This window comes from Oculina patagonica, chromosome 3 (assembly GCF_052425735.1).
Source record: "Oculina patagonica isolate OP01 chromosome 3, crgOcupat, whole genome shotgun sequence".
NCBI classification, from domain to species: Eukaryota; Metazoa; Cnidaria; class Anthozoa; order Scleractinia; family Oculinidae; genus Oculina; species Oculina patagonica.
In genome coordinates, this window is record NC_135760.1 from 26,202,817 (window position 1) to 26,222,475 (window position 19,659).

At 39.0% G+C, this 19,659-nt stretch overlaps 1 protein-coding gene across 1 annotated transcript; it reads right to left on the bottom strand.

Annotated features, from left to right (window-relative positions):
• Nucleotides 1-914: 914 nt before the first annotated feature.
• Nucleotides 915-19,645, bottom strand: LOC144647271 (transmembrane protein 116-like). The gene is made up of 13 exons (XM_078507055.1): nt 19,315-19,645; nt 14,193-14,236; nt 13,871-13,934; nt 13,547-13,669; nt 8,996-9,106; nt 7,669-7,724; nt 6,727-6,801; nt 6,185-6,218; nt 5,590-5,679; nt 5,188-5,239; nt 4,508-4,600; nt 3,830-3,912; nt 915-2,242 (listed from the first exon to the last, which is right to left on the bottom strand). Exons 1-13 carry the CDS (start codon nt 19,405-19,407, stop codon nt 2,075-2,077), a joined length of 1,086 nt encoding a protein of 361 aa, XP_078363181.1. The 5' UTR covers nt 19,408-19,645; the 3' UTR covers nt 915-2,074.
• Nucleotides 19,646-19,659: the final 14 nt, after the last annotated feature.

The window sequence follows — 19,659 nt, forward strand, 5'->3', positions numbered from 1 at the left end:
CTGGGCTTATAACATTCAAAATAAACTTACAATAATTTCCAGGCCAAAAAGCCTAAAAAATTCCACGAGTAACAAAATATGGCACAGGATTCGAGAGAACAACCCACTCTTTGGATCAAATAATCTGACAGTTTGTTAGCGAAACGAATTACGTTGTACCTTGTACTACATGACAAAGTTCACGCTTTTGTTTATTACTCGTTGTAACTTGTAAGATGTATACGATACAACAAACCTCCGAAAGCAAACCTTACAAATGTATAAACGCTTGGAACATGCACGTAACCAAGAACACGAAACCAATTGCTCGAAATCTTTCGACGTATTACTAACATTTGCTTCAAATATCACTTAACACAACCAAAGCAGAGAAACCGCTCGAACAAATCTGTGAACACGCGTAGGCCAAAACCGGAAAACAAAACGCTGCTAGCAGATGGTGAAGCTCGAAACGCGAAGGTGACCAAACGCGACCTCGTGGTTGCAAGTACCCGACACCACAGTGCGCGCTTGCAAAAATATTTTGTCCTTGTATGTATACACCCGGGGACTCCTAGTGTGCCTCCTCGGGTTTTGGCCTCTGGGCCAAAACCCTGCGGGGGCAATAACGAGGCATTTTAACAACGCGAACAAAATTGACGCGTAATAAAATTAACGCGAATTTGAGAAAAGTTCTGGTTAAATGCTTATAGTAAACGTGTTTATATTAATTAACATCAATAAAATTAACGCGAATTTTTGAAATTCGCGTTAATAACATGTATCGTTAATTTCCTATAATAAGGTAGACGTAACTTGAAACACTGGATTAAAAACAATTTAATGTCTATCTATAAATAGTATTATTGTCAATCAAATTGTCAATACTGAAGCCTGAAAAGCATGACAATACAACAAAGAATAAATCAATACAATTTACACCAAGTCTTCTTTATTATCGAACTTTTTTAATGAAACCCAACACTTCCCAGCCCACCTTGCGTAGCCTGCAGAACACGCGGTTTATTTTGCGGGTCGAAGCGCGAAGTGCTAGGCTTTTATTTAGCGGGTCACGCGAGGGCGAACGCGAAGCGCGAAGGAAAAATTTATTTTCCCTCGCGCTTCGCGCTCGTGGGGCGCGCTTCGCAATAACACTGCAAAAAATAAAACGCCTGTTCTGCAGGCTAACCTTGCGAGGATAGTTCCCTTTTAGATCGAAACTGGAGATTTTTGCTCGAGAGATAGTTCCAGCCACACTTTAATTAAAACACCTCCCAAATCAAGTGAAAAGACACTTGACTACTAGCGGCAGCTTTGATTGCAGCATCTTAATGTTAAGTAGTTGTCTTTTAGGAAAGGCATTCGTTTAGAAATATTTCACTGCATTTTCCTGCCTAACCTCAGCTAGGAATAAACCTATATGGTTTTGAAATAAATTACTTTATGCTTATTGTGCTGTACACTTTATATACAAGACTCTCTAGTTGGCGATGTGGTAATAAGAACTCATGAATAAAAACGATATCAATCTTTCCTTATGCGATAATTTGTATTCATAAAACGCGTTTAGAATGGTCGTGCAGTTAGTCTGCATGCAGGAATCTAGTGGAGAATCTGTCTTATGAGCGCCCCACTCCCCACCCCGCAGTAATACTCCATCAAAAACTCCCTTACTTATTTGTAAGCCCCAGGGGCCCCGGGATTATTAGGCGGATAATACGGTATTTTAACACAGTTCTGTTACACGCCATATTTTAAGTAAGAAACAGAAAACTATTACTTTATGTTGACAAAACGTGACGCTAGAACTCGGGTGAGTTCGGAACACGCCCAAAGCACTTGTTAAAACCTTCCGTAGTTTTCTTGGCAAGTCACGCAATCTTGGACCGTGTTACAAGCCAAAATAGAATCGTCCGCGTCCGTGTAAAAGACTTGTATTTGGTTCATGCAATCTTTTGATCTCTCTCAATCTTGACGTTCTCTTTTACTCGTCACGCCATCCCTCCTTCGAGACAAGATTGCGTGACAAGCCTAGCACGCTAAACACGGCACGGGAGAATGAACTTTCCTTGCAGTCTTTGCCATGGTGTTGTTATCATAATGAACCCATGGATCCGTAAGAGGTCCGTCGGCGTTGAGAAGAGACATATTCGTCGGAATCCAGCAACATATTTCTTCGCTGCTCCGAAGCGTCACGGAAGCTCTTTCTGGACCAGCCGTACACTATACAGTTTAAAAAGCCTTGCATGGGTGCAGTCAGACCCTATCAACAGACACACAAGCAATAACATCAAATTATGCGGAAGTTTTTATACTGAGAAAAAAAAAGTAGGGTGAAGTACGATGATGGAATTTAATCTATGGGCGCTTTCCATTAGTCCGAACTGGCCGGCCAGACCGGTATATTCGAGAACAGAATTCCGTTGTTAGTCAGATTTGTCCTGGCAAATCAGTCAATGCATAAATATTTTTTCACTGTTGTCATGGATTTGTGGAAAAATCTCATGGAAAAAAGACCCGTTTTACATTCAAATCCAGCAGACCGGCCGGCTAGCTCTGACTAATGGAGAGCGCCGTAAGCTACCTTATTGCCTAACTTGTACAAAGTGCCCTGTCGATTAACCAATCAAATTATAGATGCACCTACATCAGCCAATCAGACGCAAAAGCAGAACCAACTGTGTTCTTGATGACGTAAATTTTTCCGCGCTTTTACAAAAGCTTTGACACGTCACCACTTCAATTTCTGATTGGCTACTTTCGTCATTTGCTGTCCAATGGTTGGCACCTAACTTCTTAAAGTATCTTCACGATCACTTACTCTTGGCAACAAGTAGCTCTTACCAAGATTTTTACACACAAAATGTCTATGGCTGAGCTTATTATTAACTCGAGTTTGCGTGATATATTGATAATTCGTCGATTTAAATATACACAACTGTGGACTGTTGGATAATTGGGTAAAAACATGGTCACTTTAAGGAGGCTCGATGTAGTTTCTTTAGCCGATGGGTGGTTGTTTTGAAAATAAAAATTATCTAGGAAGCCAGTGCTCGATTTTTGCCAAAATACACCATAATGATCAAATATGACCAAATTTTAATTTTTTACCCATCACTTAGCCACAAGGGTTACCATAGTAACGATTGACGTTTTCTTTTGTTCTCAAACAAGATTGATTTTCTCGAAATCTAGATTGACTCTTGGTGTTTATTTTTTGATATGTTTAAGTTAAGTAGATTGACTAACTGTTGACGAAATTTTAGAAAAATCTGTAAGAGCGTTTTAAAGTAAATGAAGAATGACATTTTCAGAAAAACCCTGTTTTAATATAAAATAGGCGCTTTTAAATTGTTTTGTATTATTTGAGCGCAGTTACTCTTACTGAAATATAAATACTTACACCATCTAAAACCATTAACTAAAGGCGAAAGAGTTTCTGCTTTAATTTGTTAAAATATATCGACTGCCAATTGTAGGAAATTATAAGAAATAACAAAAACTTCATTCTTGATTTACTCAAAAAAGCTCTTACAGATTTTCCTAAAATTTTGTGTACAGGTAGTCAATCTACTATACTTGAACATATCAAAAAATGAATACCAAGAGTCAATCTAGATTTCGAGAAAATCAAGCTTGTTTGAGAACAAAAGAAAACGTCAATGGTTGCTATGGTAACCTTTGTGATTAAGTGACGGGTAAAAAATTAACATTTGGTCATATTTGATCATTATGGTGTATTTTGGTAAAAATCGAACAATGGCTTCCCAGATAATTTTAGTTTTCAAAACAAGCACCCTTCGGCTAAAAAAACTACATCGAGCCTCTTTAAAGTTCTGTTCAAACTTACTTGCACCACAAACAGGGCAAACCAATGACGCATGTTTGTGAGTGATATTTTGGGATCGTAGTCGCACAATGCTACCACCAGTGCTACAAAAGCAATACAAAATTTGTGAGTATTTATTATTAATGATCAAGGTTCTCAAAGGCTATTATATAGAGCTCTGCTTTCGTTTTAACTGTACTCTATAACTTGTTAGAATTTCGTGCATCAATCCAATATTCCCTAGCTACAGTTAAATGATGATTTTCTCTATTCGCATCACCCGTCTGTAAGGAGAAAATAGGCAACGATTACTCTTGCAATAAAAAGAAAGACTGCCTTAAAAAAAAAAAAGTAGGAAAGTCCTAATTATTCCTTAAATACGTTTTTTTTCTTCTGCAAGAAAACCATGCCGCTATCATGTAGGCACCCCTTTAAGCAAAGTAATGAGCCAAGAAGCCCACTGCTTTTGTAAATTAGAACAATAGAGTGGTAGAGGATAAAAAGAAAGACTATTATTACGTGGAGTGTAATCTTTATGCTGAATTCAATAGATTTTTTCTCTCAGCAGTCAGGTGTTTTGCTTCTTGCTTTAGGACACCCTCGAAAGCAGACGGGTTTTTGCGGGCAAAAAAAAATATCGGCTGCATACACGAACTGGCATGCTAGCTAGATTGCTATACAATGCAGCTAAAGACTTACCTGGGCTCCAGCATATCAAAAACACCAGTATGTACAAGAAGATTTTATTACGGATGGCGTCTATGCTGGCCCGCTGAAGGTCTGTTAATACTCCTGAAAACAAATCACAACCAACGTATAAATACTGAAAGAGGATCAAGTACCTGTCTTTTAGAAAACTGACGCCTACCCGAAAAGTTAGCGATTCGCGATAGGAGATCGAGTCTCAACTGAAAATTGCAATGTCTTGATTTTAGCACAGTTCGGTACACAATATGAAGTCTCATAAATGAGGTATCTACGCTAATAATGATGTAGCAGTTTTTACTACGGTAATATTATTTGGGAGCAAACACGGTAAGTGTACTCTGAAGGTGGCTGCGAACTTGGACGGTGCGAACTCGACTGGTAGCTAAACCGGCAGCCTTACATTACAGTGCACAACAACACTTCCACGCTTCTAATAAGCATGAATAAGCGAGGAAACCTTACTGACAAGTCATAAATATAGGGTGCAAAAAATGGGAAAAATGTCAGAGTTTAACACCCACAGTACCACACTCTCCTGCTGAAACTCAATTTGAGCAGTGGATCGTCCAGGGAGAAGCGTGTGTTAATGCTTCAGTATGCGCTGAGGGGGACTGAGAAAAATATAGGGTAGCATTAATTTGTAAAAATGTACAACAATTCCAAACACAAACCTGAATAAATAACAGCCTTTCTGTAAACTCGGAGCATCAGAAAATATACCAGCTGTAAAAAAAAAAATTATGTTTCCAGCTGACCACCTCCATCCCCTTTGTCCTCTTATAACAAAATCTCTCTATAAAACTAACCTATTTTTTTAATTGTTTCTTTATCACTTCTACATGTTAACTCTTGTTGCTCAACTATAGGTTAAAGTGTTAAGCTATGTAAACTTCTTTTTTAAATCTACAACCCTACATGTAGACACACATGTAGTTTTAGTAACAACAGACTCACTGGCGGGGTTTGTAAACACAAAACGTCAAAATTTTCAAGTTAATAATACATTTTTTCGGAGAAACCTGTTCCATCATCAGTTACAATGTTTGTTAGATTTTAAATTTGATTTTACTAACCACAAGGGCTACAATGGAAAAGGACAATGTGGAGATCAGTGCTATTGAACCATAATATCCCCACACTGAATCTGACTTCATTTGACCACTCTAAAAAAAGAAAATTATAATAACAAATATAAAAGAATGCACAACGAAATTAAAATACATCAACGAGTCATGTTTCAGTTCTTTGACTGAAATTTCAAATGTTTAACTAACTGTAAATAATGCAAATTATTTAATAGTAAACCTCTACTGAATAAATGTAGATTGTGTGTACATGTACAGCAATCAAGACCATGTTATGGAATTGGGTTACTCTTTATCGGAGCGGCAGCCTAATTAAACTATAGAAGGGACTGAAATCATTTTCAATATTTGATACCCAAATGTACAATATGTAGACCACAGTTGATCATATTGGCATAGGTTAAATAAATGGGTTTTGTATTTAAAAATAATTTTGAATCAAAAAAGAGAAACTAGCCTGCTATTGGCAGGTATTGTTGCAGAGTACAAATAGAATGATGGTGATAAAGATAAAAAGTCCACAGCTTTAGTATAAGTCAGCTTCAGTTTCCAGCATTAGAAGAACTTTACTTATGAAGCCTACCTGTGCCTTTGGTCGATCAAAAAGTAAAAGACAACTGGAAAAAACACACAAGCATGTCTCACAGAAAAGTGAAGGTTTCGCAAAATCATATACTTTTAGTTTACACTGAAGCAATGTAAAAAGTGAGCTTAAAGCCTGTTCCAGTACTAGAACTGAGTAGAAGACTGCCTAGCGTTGTACCTAACTCAGGTTTCTGTAGCACATTACTGCTGCTCTTGATTGGGATGCATGCAGTTAAATGCAATTTTAATTAATGAAGTTAACAACAAAGAGCATCAGCATTTCCTTGTAGGTAAGTCAGTGCATTTCAACACGAATGTGCCAGGATTCCATGTGCTCCTGAACTGAGACATGTTTTTAGTGTTGGGTAGTGAGCCCTGTTTGCGTGAGAGCATGTCTTCTAGCTAACCTGTTTTCCTCTTCCCTCACTCCCTTACCACTGTTTTAATCAGTGTGACAGGTGCAGGGGGGGGGGATATGTAGAATTATATTGTACTGCAAAGGGTTAATAAAAGGATAAAAGATCTAAGGTTAGGACTTACCGTGTACAGTCTTCAGAACTAGCAATGTCTTCAGAGTGAAATAGTAAAGGGGCCATAATAGCAACAGGGATCAACCTATGAGGAAAGAAAGGATTGAAATAAAATTAATGTTGTTTATCAAACAGGATGTTATCCCTTTTGCAGATAAAGACAGACTGAGATGGGGTGGGCCAGGAGAGGATGGGGGTAATAGACAACCTCAGTCTACTGTTTTTGGGCTACATGTAGGACCACTGTTGAGAGCCAGAGAGGTACCTTATTCTCAGAGATAGTCTGTGCACCTAGAACTGTTAACTTGTAATCTATAGTAACTACTATAAATATTTAACCATTCTGACAAACAACTACCCCATGAAGAAGCACTGCAGGCATTTCTTGGCAAGTGAACACTAAATTTGTTTGTGTGATTGTAACAGTGCCTGAGAGCCAAGCAAATGACTCAACTAAATTCTCTTTTTAAGTCACCTAAGCAGCTAAAATCAGATCAGAAGTCGATTATAATGAGCCTATACCTCAATACACTCTGTACATGACCAAAATTGAGTGATTGCTTTCCAACAAGTGACTGCAACATACATGTAATTTTTATGTATTGTGGCCACCTGCAGGGACTAACAACTCACAGCATGTTTAATTTACAGTCGCATTGTACAGTAGTAAATTGTTTCCTTGCCAGAAGTGGAGGCAATTAATATCAAGTTTTTCGAATAAAACCACAATTTATCAAAATCTGACTTTCAAAGATGGTCATGCTGGGATTTAGAACCCAAGATCTCTGTGAAGTATAGGGTTACCCTGTACTCTACATTGTAGCAGTTGATCATCCAAACCATTATCACATCAAATGAAATTCAGATGCGTGGTGAAGCAAAGATTAACCATTCTTTTTAATAATTAATTCATGACTAGAATTTTCCCAATAAACTGGCCACTTGTACTCACCAACACATAGCATAAAATATCCTGGATAGCCAAATGTAAAATCTACTTGATGAAACCTGATGAAATAATTATGACATAAATAAAAACAAAAAATCCTTTTCAAAAAAAGGAAAAGAAATCCTTAGCACTTTGTGCATTAGGGCCGAATCGCACTTGACTTGTCGCGACAATTTTGTTTTTGTAAAAAATGTTATGACATTTAAAACTTGTTCGCTAGTCTAGCGAACAAGTTTTAAATGTCATAACATTTTTTACAAAAACAAAATTGTCGCGACAAGTCAGAGACATTTTGAAGAAAACAAAAGGTGTAATTATTAGTACAATAGCTCTGCACGTGCTTCTGCCATCCCTGTACATTTCTCAGCACGGCCGTCTTGGGTAAACATCAAATATGCAGTACAACGCGGTAAAAAAATCTAAAACAATTCGCATTTAAAGTACGCGTGTTCTCATGCAGTAGAATAATGAGTCGTCTCAAGATACCTTTTTCATTTCTCATTCTTACATTTGGCCGAAACACTTCACTTATAAATATGCTTTGCCTCTCGCGAAAAGATTTTGCGGCTAGATTATGATAGTGAGAGCCACATCACGGTGCATACTATCCCAACAACGTTTGAGTGCGTGTTGTTTTTCGGTGCAATTTGGGCCAAACACAATAGCCAATCAACAATGTATTGTTATCTGGCATTACGATGGGCATGGGAATGCGACTTGTCATGAATTGTCCTGCCTTGGGCAGGACTTCGGCCCCTTTGATGATTTGTCCGTTTTGACAAAATTTGCCCTTGTCCAAGAAGTCGTTCGCACTTGTTTTTGCAATTGTTTGACAACATCTATCGCGCGTGCAACGCGGACCAATCATAAGACAACTGCTTCTTTGTTTTCCTGAAATGTTGGACAAGTTCTAGGTCTCAAAAAACGCATTCGCACTTGTTTTCTGTAACAAGTGACACGTTAATGATGAAATCTACCAATTGTTACAAAATTTGTCCGCTAGTGGATTCGGCCCTTACATAACATGGTATTTTCCTACACTAATCCAGTGGCAGATCCAGAACCCTGGAATAAGGGGGGGGGGGGGGGGCTGCTCCCAAAATTAATTTTTCTTGTCCCTTCAGGCCTTAGTTGGCCTAAAAATATGGTGTGGGCCCGGGCCCCCCAGGTCCCTCCCCTAGATCTGCCACTGTTATCTTATACATCAGCTATGTGTGATTTGCTTTGACAAAAAAAGCTGATTAGCAAAATGTAAATATTTTGGTTATGGTTTTATGACAGTCCATAGAAAATTTCTCTGTTTCATTGATATGTTGTTACTAGTACTTACTGAGGAGAACTGCAACTGCAGCTGGCTGATAATATGAACCTTCTCTTGGAGTCTGATGAATGCATTTAAACCATAGTTGACAGTCAGAAGGAATGACGCAAGATGTGCTATCTAGTGTTTAACAAAACCAAAATCAATTTAGTAAGCTCTTAGTGGGTTTGTGTACAATGAATTTCTTTTTGGGATGCCTAAGGGCATCCTAGTTGTTTTCATGATGCGTGTGTATTTCCCTTGGGAGTAAGGATAATTGGATTAACAACCGAAATAACCAATAACAACATCATATATTGGTCCCTTGGGTGTTGGGCAAACCGGTTTTGGCAAGGTTGGGTTAAATTGTAAGGAATTGAGGAAAACAGGTTTTGATGCGGAAGACAAGGAAATAAGTCAAATGCATGAGCTTGAGAATAACTGGTTTTGCAAGGTGATTGATCGACTGTTTCTATTTTCGTGTTCAGCTGCGTGTAAACAAAAGCGCTTAAGTTGCTTTAAAGAAATCTGGGAATAAACCGCCCGAACTAGCTAACATCTAAATTATTCAGTTACAGTTGGACTCTCATTCCTCATATCGTTAAAGCGACTCGCGGAAATATGTTGACTATGCCAATATGATAAGCAAAAGCGAATTCTTCTGGTGTTTTCATTCGTGAAAACTAAAATTCCTTGCCGTTCCGTCAAATGTCTACACTTTCTAATTAAATCAGCTAAATCAGTTACATGCGGCTGACTTTTCCCAATAATTTTTAATTTTTACAGTACTGCATGTGTCTTAAAATTTAATCAAAGTTTTATCAACAAAAAAAGTGTTTGTTTGACTTAAGTAAACTGTAGTAAAAAATACTCGTTGTTGTGTTATGTTACAGTTACACGTGATCGCTAGAGATTAGATACCGCATGAACAATGGACAATAACGTATTGATTGAGAGTCACGTGTATAGTAGCTCGTGCAATCTTGTTAGAGTGCTTTTGCTAGAATAAAGAAGTTGAATCGAGTTATCTGGTAACTCCAGCTAGCAGTTGCGGATAACTTAACATGGTGGCAGCGGTGTCAAGGTAAATAGAAGACAGCAAGACGACCAAAGATGCCTGATCCGCCCGCACAAGCACCAGCGCCCAGCAAGCGCAAGTCAATGCAATCGTCCTCCATTCAACCGCCCGCACCCTAAGCTTTAGTGGCGACCAGCAGACACCACAGGAGGACAAATGAAGAGAAGAAGAGTATAGTAGCCTATCTTGCATTCGTTTGAGGCCTGAAAACGTTCAATGGGTGGAGAAGGCGACGAAGAAGGAAAAGTGAGAGAAAAAATACAGGGAACAGAAGAAGAACCAGAGGGAAGCCTAGAAACCGCTTGATCCTCAGACTAAGTAGAAATGGCGACAAGTAGAGAACGGGCGATGCCAGAAGCCACAAGCCGAAATGAAAGAATGGAAGAAGGGAAGATCGACACGGGAGGGGGGGAGGAGAAGGAGGGTCGGACGGTTCCCGAGAAGAGTCCCGCGGGGAAAGAGTAAGCAGGACATGAAAAGGGGAAAGGTGGGAAGAAGAGAAGCGACGACACTAGCACGCCACCAAGTCAGACAAGAAACCAAGGAGAGATTTGATAAACGGCAGCCCACTATCATCAAGTCGATGCGAGCATGAACAACCACTAAAGGGATCACAAGCCGTCAAAGAAGTCATCACCGCAGCCACACGCGGACCGTGCACGAACAACACACCCACCCCCGCGAAAATCACAAAACAACTCGTCATAACAGCCCGGACCAGAAGAGAAGACACCCGAAGGGAGCGGCGCCCACTGCTCGAAAGAGCGGAAGTCAGGAGCACGAGACGCAAAGGAAGACGAAGGAGAGGAAAAGCAGGACTGGAGTAGTCCACGCCTCACGCCGGGATGGTGGGCGACCACCGGGGGGGTGAAGGAGGAGAGGAACGAGAAGGACAGAGAGGAGAAGCGTACCCCAGGAGACAGCCGCGAGGAGACCCCGGAGGGAGAGGGGCCCCAACTGCCGACAGAAGCAGGGAGAAGGGAGGAGGAAGAGAGAAAAGCCCGGAAGAGCCCCATGTCAGTGACCGACCCTAAGATAAGTGATAGTAGAAGGGCGTGTGCAAGGAGAGGAATCGCCACGGCCGCCCAGAACAGAGGAGGCGCGAACAGAAAAAGAGCGCGTACAGGTGTAGCGACAAGAGTCGGCCCGAGAGGAGGGCGACAGAGGCACTGACACAGTAGGGATGCCCACAGAAGGTAAGACCGGAGTAAGGGAGCCAGCGGGAGAGGAAAAAACCCAAAGAATCAAGTTATCACAAGTTGGGGCCGAAGTGTCGAGAAGAAGATGGACGGAAGGAAGACACCCTCCACATGGGGACGAGGCGAGAGAGAGAGGGTGAAGAAGACGCGCGAAGGAGAAAGCGGAGGCCCACCGATCCCGAGAAAGAAGAGAAGTCACAGAACGGCCACCAGCGAGGAACTTGACGTCGGAAGAAGTGCGAGGCCAGTAGTAAAGAGATGCAGCAGCGAGGACACACACAGAGGGAAGAGGGACACGAAGAAGAATTGGCAGGATCACCGTTTAAAAGGGGGAGGCCGCAGAGGCGGAGACCGGGTGAAACGTGAGTGGTACTGACAGGAGCTCAGGAAGGAAGAAAAGGGGACAAAAAGTTGTAAGAGTAGAAAGGATGGAGGAGTGAGGAGAAGGGGGAGGGGGAGAAGGGTAAGAGGAAAAGACGACATGTTGAGACTGAATGGGACACAACCGCGAAGAGAAGGAGGACACCCAGTGCTAGTGGAACAGCCGGGAGGACCGGAACCCTACAGCTCAGGGGGAGAAAAGAAACAGAGAGGAGTAGAAGAGAAACACAGTCAGGTTGACGGTGTGAACACAAGGATGCGAGAGAATCCCTGATCACACTTCACCCGTCGTAGTGACCCGGTAGGAATGTCCGTTAAGAGTGTAGGAGAAAAAAAAAAGGGATATGAATTATTAGGAAATTTAAGGCAGGCGTTAAAAAGACAGTTATTTAAACTTTGATTTTTTTTATTAAGTTGAAGTACGGAAGAATCGTTGATCGCTCGCTCAAAAAGGGGAGGATGTTGTGTTATGTTACAGTTACAGGATCGGAGATAGATACCGATGAAAATGGACAATAACGTATTGATTGAGAGTCACGTGTATAGTAGCCGGCAATCTGTAGAGTTGCAGAATAAAGAAGTTGAATGAGTTTCTGGTAACTCCAGCTAGCAGTTTGCGGATAACTTAACACTCGTGAATCTTACGTGATGTCTGTTAAAATTTAATTAACAATCAAGTACTGGTAAACACGCAAAGAGCTCGCTTTGTATTTTTCGCCAATACATCGCTTAATTCGAACTTTAAAAGCATTGTAGTAGCTAAAAAATTTCAATATTTTTGGGGGTTGCTGAGGATTATCCTTTCGATATTTGAAGAACATGAAAAAAAGAGTTTGTTCGCCTTCAGTACAACGTGTTGACATTGTCGTAACAAGCGTTCTTCTGTTTGGATAGTAGATATGCTGTGTAAATAGTTCACATTGAATCCAAAACAATAACGTTTCGTTTCTGAGGAAACCAACCTAAAACAGCAACGCGACGTTTCTCTTGGGCCTTATTTTAAAAGTAATATTTTTATAATGCACAGTTCTTTCTTTAAGAATGATTCTCGGAAACATCAAAGGAAAAAAATTCTGCCGACAAGTTTGAATAATATTATCCAATAATACAAACTTACAAAATGCTTTCCGAGAAAAAATTCGTTTTCCATTGGAGGAGGTTGACGGGAACACTTTGGCGGCTAACATCTTCCGCTGTTGCTCTTATGATAATCATAAAAAATACTATAACGGAACTCTTCCGACCAATGTAGCTAGTCTACGGTTTATCATTAAGCATAAAAAATCTTTACGGCATCCCCATTTGTTGCTACTTTTCCAGCAACAAATCTACCTGTTTATAATATTTTGAGATCATGTTTACTTTAGGAAGTCTCATCCAGTACGCCAGTCAATAATTTATATCATTAGTCAACAGTTGGCTGATAGTTGACCAACATATCAGTTGAGTGTCAGCCAATGATCAGTCAGTGGTTGGTCAATAGATGATATGGTCGATAGTCAGTCACTAGTCAGTCGATTTATCAGTCAAGATGTATGTCGACCGATACTTCACTGATCACTACCTTGCTGACACTTCACTACTGACACTTAACACTTGTACATGAGGTGCGAGCGGCTTTTGTTCTTTCCTCAACAAATAAATCGTTTCCTCAAAACCCTTTTCGAGTCATGAATATTCGAGACCACCTTGTTTCTCAATCCTCGAGTCTCAATAATGAGACTCGAGACTCAATCCACGAGACTCAAACTTCGAGTGACTCGAACTTCGAGATGTGAGGATTGAAACTGGGTGTCGACTGACTATTAGACCACCTGCTGACCAGCAGATCGACTGACATACATGTAGGTATATAATTATCAGATTTATAAGACTACCTGTAATAAACATGATCCGTAGTTAGTTATTAAGTAATCCACTTACCTCTCCAAAAACATGCAAGATAAAGCAATTGCTATGTTTGTCATGAAACCAAAGACAGGCTCCAGAGAACCACAGAGAACAGAGAAGCAAGTCTGCTAAGGCTAAGTGGAACAAAGGGTGAACCTGAAGCACAGAGAAAAGGTGTCACAGAATTTTTAAAGGGAATCAACCACACATTAGCTAGGCTAGGTGTGCGCCTGTGAAGATGGTAGAAATTATGAGAAATAATAATAATATTTATTATTTTCATTATCTGTTACCTTGACAGTGTAATGATAATAAATTTAATAAATATGAATTTTAAACTAAAGGAAATTCTTATACCTCTGGGCTTCTTACAATTCTTTTCACAATGGCAAAAATTATCACTGATCCAGCTCCAAGGATACTTCAAAGAAATCAAAAGAGATAACTAGCAATAAATAATAAAACATTATTGACACATGCACAAAGATATTCTTACACTAACATGATGTGTTTATTTCCAGAAGAAAAATCTGGAAAATGCCAAGGTTTACACCTTGCCAAACGATTTTGCCAAACACAGCATATGGATTTTTTTACTTAATATTCTATAGACCCTTTGCAAAATATTTTTTTATTGCCATCATTAAAAAAAGATATTTTTGCCCCCCAGGCAACCTACCTTAGCACTGATGTCACAATATAAATAATTGCAATAAGCTTTTTCTATAAAATAAAGGAGATGAAAGAAACAAAGTGTTAGTGATGTAATTAATCATTCAACAACAGGACAGGACCCAGTTGTTATTTTTTTTTTGTATTTTAATTGTTTTTTTTAGTTTTCAAAAAATACAATGTTTTAGTTACTAAACTACTATAAACTACTCTACTAAACTATTACAGACACTATAAATACTTCAAAAAAAAAATGTTTACACAAAAGAGTCCTCCGTTCATTCATCTATTTTAAATGCTGTTTTACAAGTAATATTATGATGTGGATACCGGTGCGCCGATTGCATACTAATTTATTTCTATACTTGCTCCATTTCTTATTGTGAGCTGATAACTTGTTGTTTGATTTTGATATCATTGCCTCTATTTGGTAAATCAATGTAATTTTTGAGTTTAATACTCTTATTAAAGGTAAAGATTTGCTTTGTCTACAAGAATAAAAATATTGTTTGGTGACTAACAATATATGATCAACAAATTACTCGTTCTCGCACTTCAGAATGCCAAACATTATTATCTTTGTCAGACAGTTGTTCAATCTTTATATCAAGATCATTGAGCCATTTGATAACTTCAGCCCAGAAAATCTTTGAGTAATGGCAAGACACAAAAATTAAAATGCTGTAGGGACTCGTCCATTTCACCACAAAAGGAACAGGCTTGAGATGGTACAACATTAATTTTGTATAAAAGAATATTTGTATCAAGACACCTATTAAGTAATTTATACTGAAATTTTACGCAGTTTTGTATCTAATGCAACGCGAAAAGGCAAGGCGTAAATCTCTTTCCATTCTAAGACATCATTTATAAATCGAGCATTAAAATTCAGCTTAGCAGTTGGTGGGGTGATGATTCTATCTCGAAGTTCCTTATAGACAGATTTGGAAACCACAGTTTTGATTAAAACATTTTGCCCGATTAGAGTTACAGGGCTCAAAATAATTTTTGGATACTGACCGGTCATGTTGACCGGCCAAATCAATTTTTGCTCGGTCATGTCTCGTTTTTGACCGGTCAAAATATTGAGTATTTACTTTGAAACAATAGCCTATTCCGCCAAAAATTTCGACCCATAAGCTAAAACACTCGTTGTAATGTTTTGATCGCTAAAAGTGTCATTTTATTATGTTCGCTTTTTGAATTTCCATTTCTTCTGCGTTCTACTCTACATAAAATAAAATGCTCAGTAGCCGTAATGTTATGTTACTCTGCATAGTTTTACATTAGTTAACGACTTATGGGTCGAGGCGATCTTGGTTGTAAGCACTTTACTGGTCTTTATTACCGAACACTAAATAGTAATAGGACATATATGCCCATGCTACAAGTGAGATAACTTTGCCTTTGCTCAGACTCGTTGTTCATCGAGCTTCCTAAAAGATGCCCTCGTTTAAAAGTTCTCTTTCTTCAAGACTGCCAAGAGATTAGCGAGAAAGCCTACGTCACTTCGCATTTCAAAAATCATGGATCTCTCCAAGTTTTCAACGTCGCCTACAACAGAGAAGCCTGTTCTATGCGGTGCCTGATTGAGCTACTGAAAATTACTTACGGCAAAGTACTACTCATAGATATCCACAGAAGTAGCCTTACACAAGAAGACCGATAGAATTGGCGTGAAATACTTGAATGCCATGGCTTAGAATAAAAGATATCGACAGTTATCGTTTCAATCTGTAGGCGCCGGACGCGGAGACCATTATTTTTTTTTATTTTGTACAGTACAAGCAAACGTTTACCGGAACTCTCTTCGACAATTAAGTAGCACCACGTCATAGGTGGTCAAATTGTCAGCACACATGGGCACATGTTCAGTTGCGAAATTGGCACAATTTAAAGAAACATTGCTGACTTAACATTCAAAGCGTTTAATGATTTTATTGTTTTCTCATGATCTTGCTGGTGAAAAACACACTACGAACTCGTACTTTCTAAAGGTGTATATAGTTTTTTAAATCCACTAACGAGTGCTATTTTTCTTGTACGCGTGTTTTATAGCAGACGTTGATTGATGCCGTGTTCATTGTTGTCTGTTTAGCGTATTTACAGACGTGGATGTTTCCTGTTTTATTTAAGCAAACCGCTTAACAAATTCGCAGAGCGTGACCATCTCATCTATATTCTACAAATTTGTGACTGCAAGCTGCTATGATATTTTATGATTTTACTGTAAAATTTCAAGAAATACTGCAAATAATTTGTGTGTGTGTGTTATTTATTTGAAAAGCCGTTTTGAAAGCCGTGTGCGTGACCGGTCAAAATGACCGCGGAACCAAAATTGTGTCCGGATAAATCGTCATTTTGGCCGTTGACCGGCCGTTATTTTGAGCCCTGAAGTTACCTTAATCTCATTCTACTGGTAGAGCATCAATTAGAGAAACAAGCCTAAAAACATCTAATGGCAAGATATTCAGTTCTCTCAATTTGCAATTGCTTTTTAAAATAAGTGCATTGTTATCGGAAATCAAATCCCTCATTCTAAGAATTCTTTTATCTGCTAGTGCTTTAATTAAAATACACAGACTTGCCTTCAATACAAATAAACTTATTAACTACGCTGCGCAGTTCTTGCTCTGCACGGGGTTTATTATTATTATTTTTCGTTTTGTCGGTGACCTGCACCAAACCTCCACTCGGTTAGGCTCATGTCACGCGATGTTTAGAAGCTACAAATCAGTAACAAATGGAAACATTTTCCTATTTTTTGTCTTTACAAGGAATGTTTAATGTGAAATATTCGATTTTGAAGCGTTTTATTCAAAGGAAATTCTAAATTTTCATGCGTCGAAAGAAAAATATATTTCAGCCGGCCAGAATCTGTGAATAAATACCATTACGTTGGTGTAAAAGAATGCGCTGACATGACAAGTTTCACTTTCGATTGGCTAGACCTCGAGTCACGTAATTTTTCAAAGCTATTATCAGCTACCTTTCAAATTTTTGCGAATCCATTAATCTTTACTTACAAAATTCAGTGTGAAGTATTTTGAAGCGTTTGCATCGAAGAAAATACTAATAAAAATTTCACGCTTTAAATAAATACGCTTTAGCTGGCAAGAATTTACATTTATTTACATTACGTTTGTGTCCTGGAATGTGCTGGCGTTCTGAAATCTGATGAAAAACCACCGAGACAAACATGCCCTGACTTGCAAAGGTTACGTCATTGCTAAATTAATTCTCCGGGGAATTCCCATTCAGCAAAACACAGGTCTAGTGTTTTTCTCAAATTTGATTTAATTATTTGCTCCAATATTCCATTTTCGGAGCTGGTTATTCAATCTTTAAACGGTAATTTAAGACAACACTGGTTGCTGATTTAAAAGATTTTTTTGTTTCACGGATCAGGATCGTGGGAATTAAATTTGGCCAGCATTAGCATATAAAAAAATATTTAATTTCGGATGGAACTAGTCAACGCCTTACCATGAAATGTCACGCAAGGTGTTTTCCTACCATCTTGTTTGTCAGTCGCAACATTGTTTGACGCAGGTAAAGGGGATAGGGGGGGGGGGGTGCATTTTTTGTTCCCCCCACATGGCTCCCCTAAAGTGCTCACAAGACCAGCGCAGTTGTAAGCTCTAAGAGCTCTTGTTGTTCCATAAAATGGTTTTTGAAAGGTCTCTTATTTCCTGCAGACTTTCGTAATTTGTTGCTGAGCATTTTGCAAAACTTTTGAGGTATTCCTCATAAAACAGTGGCAGCTTTATTGGCAATTTTTTTCAAATCGTAATTGCAGCATAAAACAAATTTGCCTCCTACTGGTCTTAGATAATGCAGGAGAATTGTTTTCCAACTTTGTGCTTGATCGCTCGCTAATTTTTGCAGAAAAGGACCCTTTGCGTTTCAATTATAGAATCCAGATGTGGGGCCTTCAGTCCTACCTCTTTGATCTCACTAATTAGCGCCAGACGCTTGACTTTGTCCCTTCCCTTCCAAATAAAGTCAAAAAGTATTTTGTTTATCTCTTTAAAAAATTCCTTATCAATTGTTATGATTGCTTTCTCTCCCTAGTGTCAAGTTGGAGTCTGGTAGACTTTATTACAAAATACTGCAGTTGACGCATTCAACTTAGGACCTCATCGTATGAGCCAGGAACCAGGCTGGCCAGGTTAGCTGGATGAATTTTGTTTCCCAGTCATATGGGAAATTTCAGCCCAGTCATGGAGATGAAAAATATTATGACAGGATCATCCAGGCGTAAAATTTAACGAACAAGCATTTTGGTCTACAGAAAAGTGTCGCTTGTATTTATCATTGCTGTAAATCTGAAAACTCATGAGTGACTGATAGAAGTCATCCTGGTCTAGAAAATTGTTGAAACATACCATAATTATAAATATGGAGTGCTGGCTGTCTTTTCATGGAAAAGCTTGTCATCCCGGTAACTGGGATGAAGTGTCCATATGGGAAAATTTCCAGCCCAGTTACTAGGATCTCGGCCATAAAAACCAGGATTTCCGTAAGTACCAGGCTAGCCCACCTACGCGAGTGAACATGTTGAAATAAATAGTTGAATAAATAGTGGTAAGGCAAGATCTCAGAAACTGGGCCAGCCCCACTAACGAGGCTCCTATGAAGATGCCCTTAAGTCAATTGAACTGGCCATTACGGGTGTTGAATGGTAAATGTGAGACTTTGTGAGACAGCAAGACTGATATATTTTCTGCGAGCCCAAGACCTTTTTAGCCTTGCAAAAGAAATCGAGACTTTGAGAAGGCATCAAAGAAAAATTCTAGAAGATGAGACCCCTGAAATTTGGCTAAAATTTTCTGATACACGCATTTTTTGGAAGGACCATTGACGAAATGACCAGTTACCATCTTCCCATGTTGCAATCAAACACTTACCCTGAATTTTGTGTTTTCATAACTCTTACCCTTATATAAATAAACCTAAGCTATAAAAGAAGCATGATAAAGTTCAAGAACTCTGACAATAAATTGACAGCAATATCACAGCGAAAGTATAAAACTTAACAGCTTTAATATTTATTGCACTGAGACTAACGATGAGGATTTACAGTAAAATTATTATTGAGAAAGGTTATTTTACTTATAGCTTCTTACCATTTCCTCGTCGTCCACGGTGTTATAAAGGCAACGAACCACTGCACCGTTTCCGGAAACATTTCTAGTTGAGCTCGTTGTGTAGTTCGCCATTATCTTTGATAGTTTCGTCGGCGGCTTGAGTCGGCGGCGCAGGCTAGTCTATGGATCCTTTGGTTAACCGTCTAAAAACGGCAAATCTCATAAAATGAACCTTTCCAGCCACCTCTGTCATCCAGGAACTCTTCAAAATGGCGATTATTTTACTGTATGATGCGTTGTGTGCTCCGAAAAAGAAGTCTTTCAGTTAACAAACAAACGAAAAGAAGTCCATGCAGGCGCCATGTTGTTTACAGCTAGTTTCCA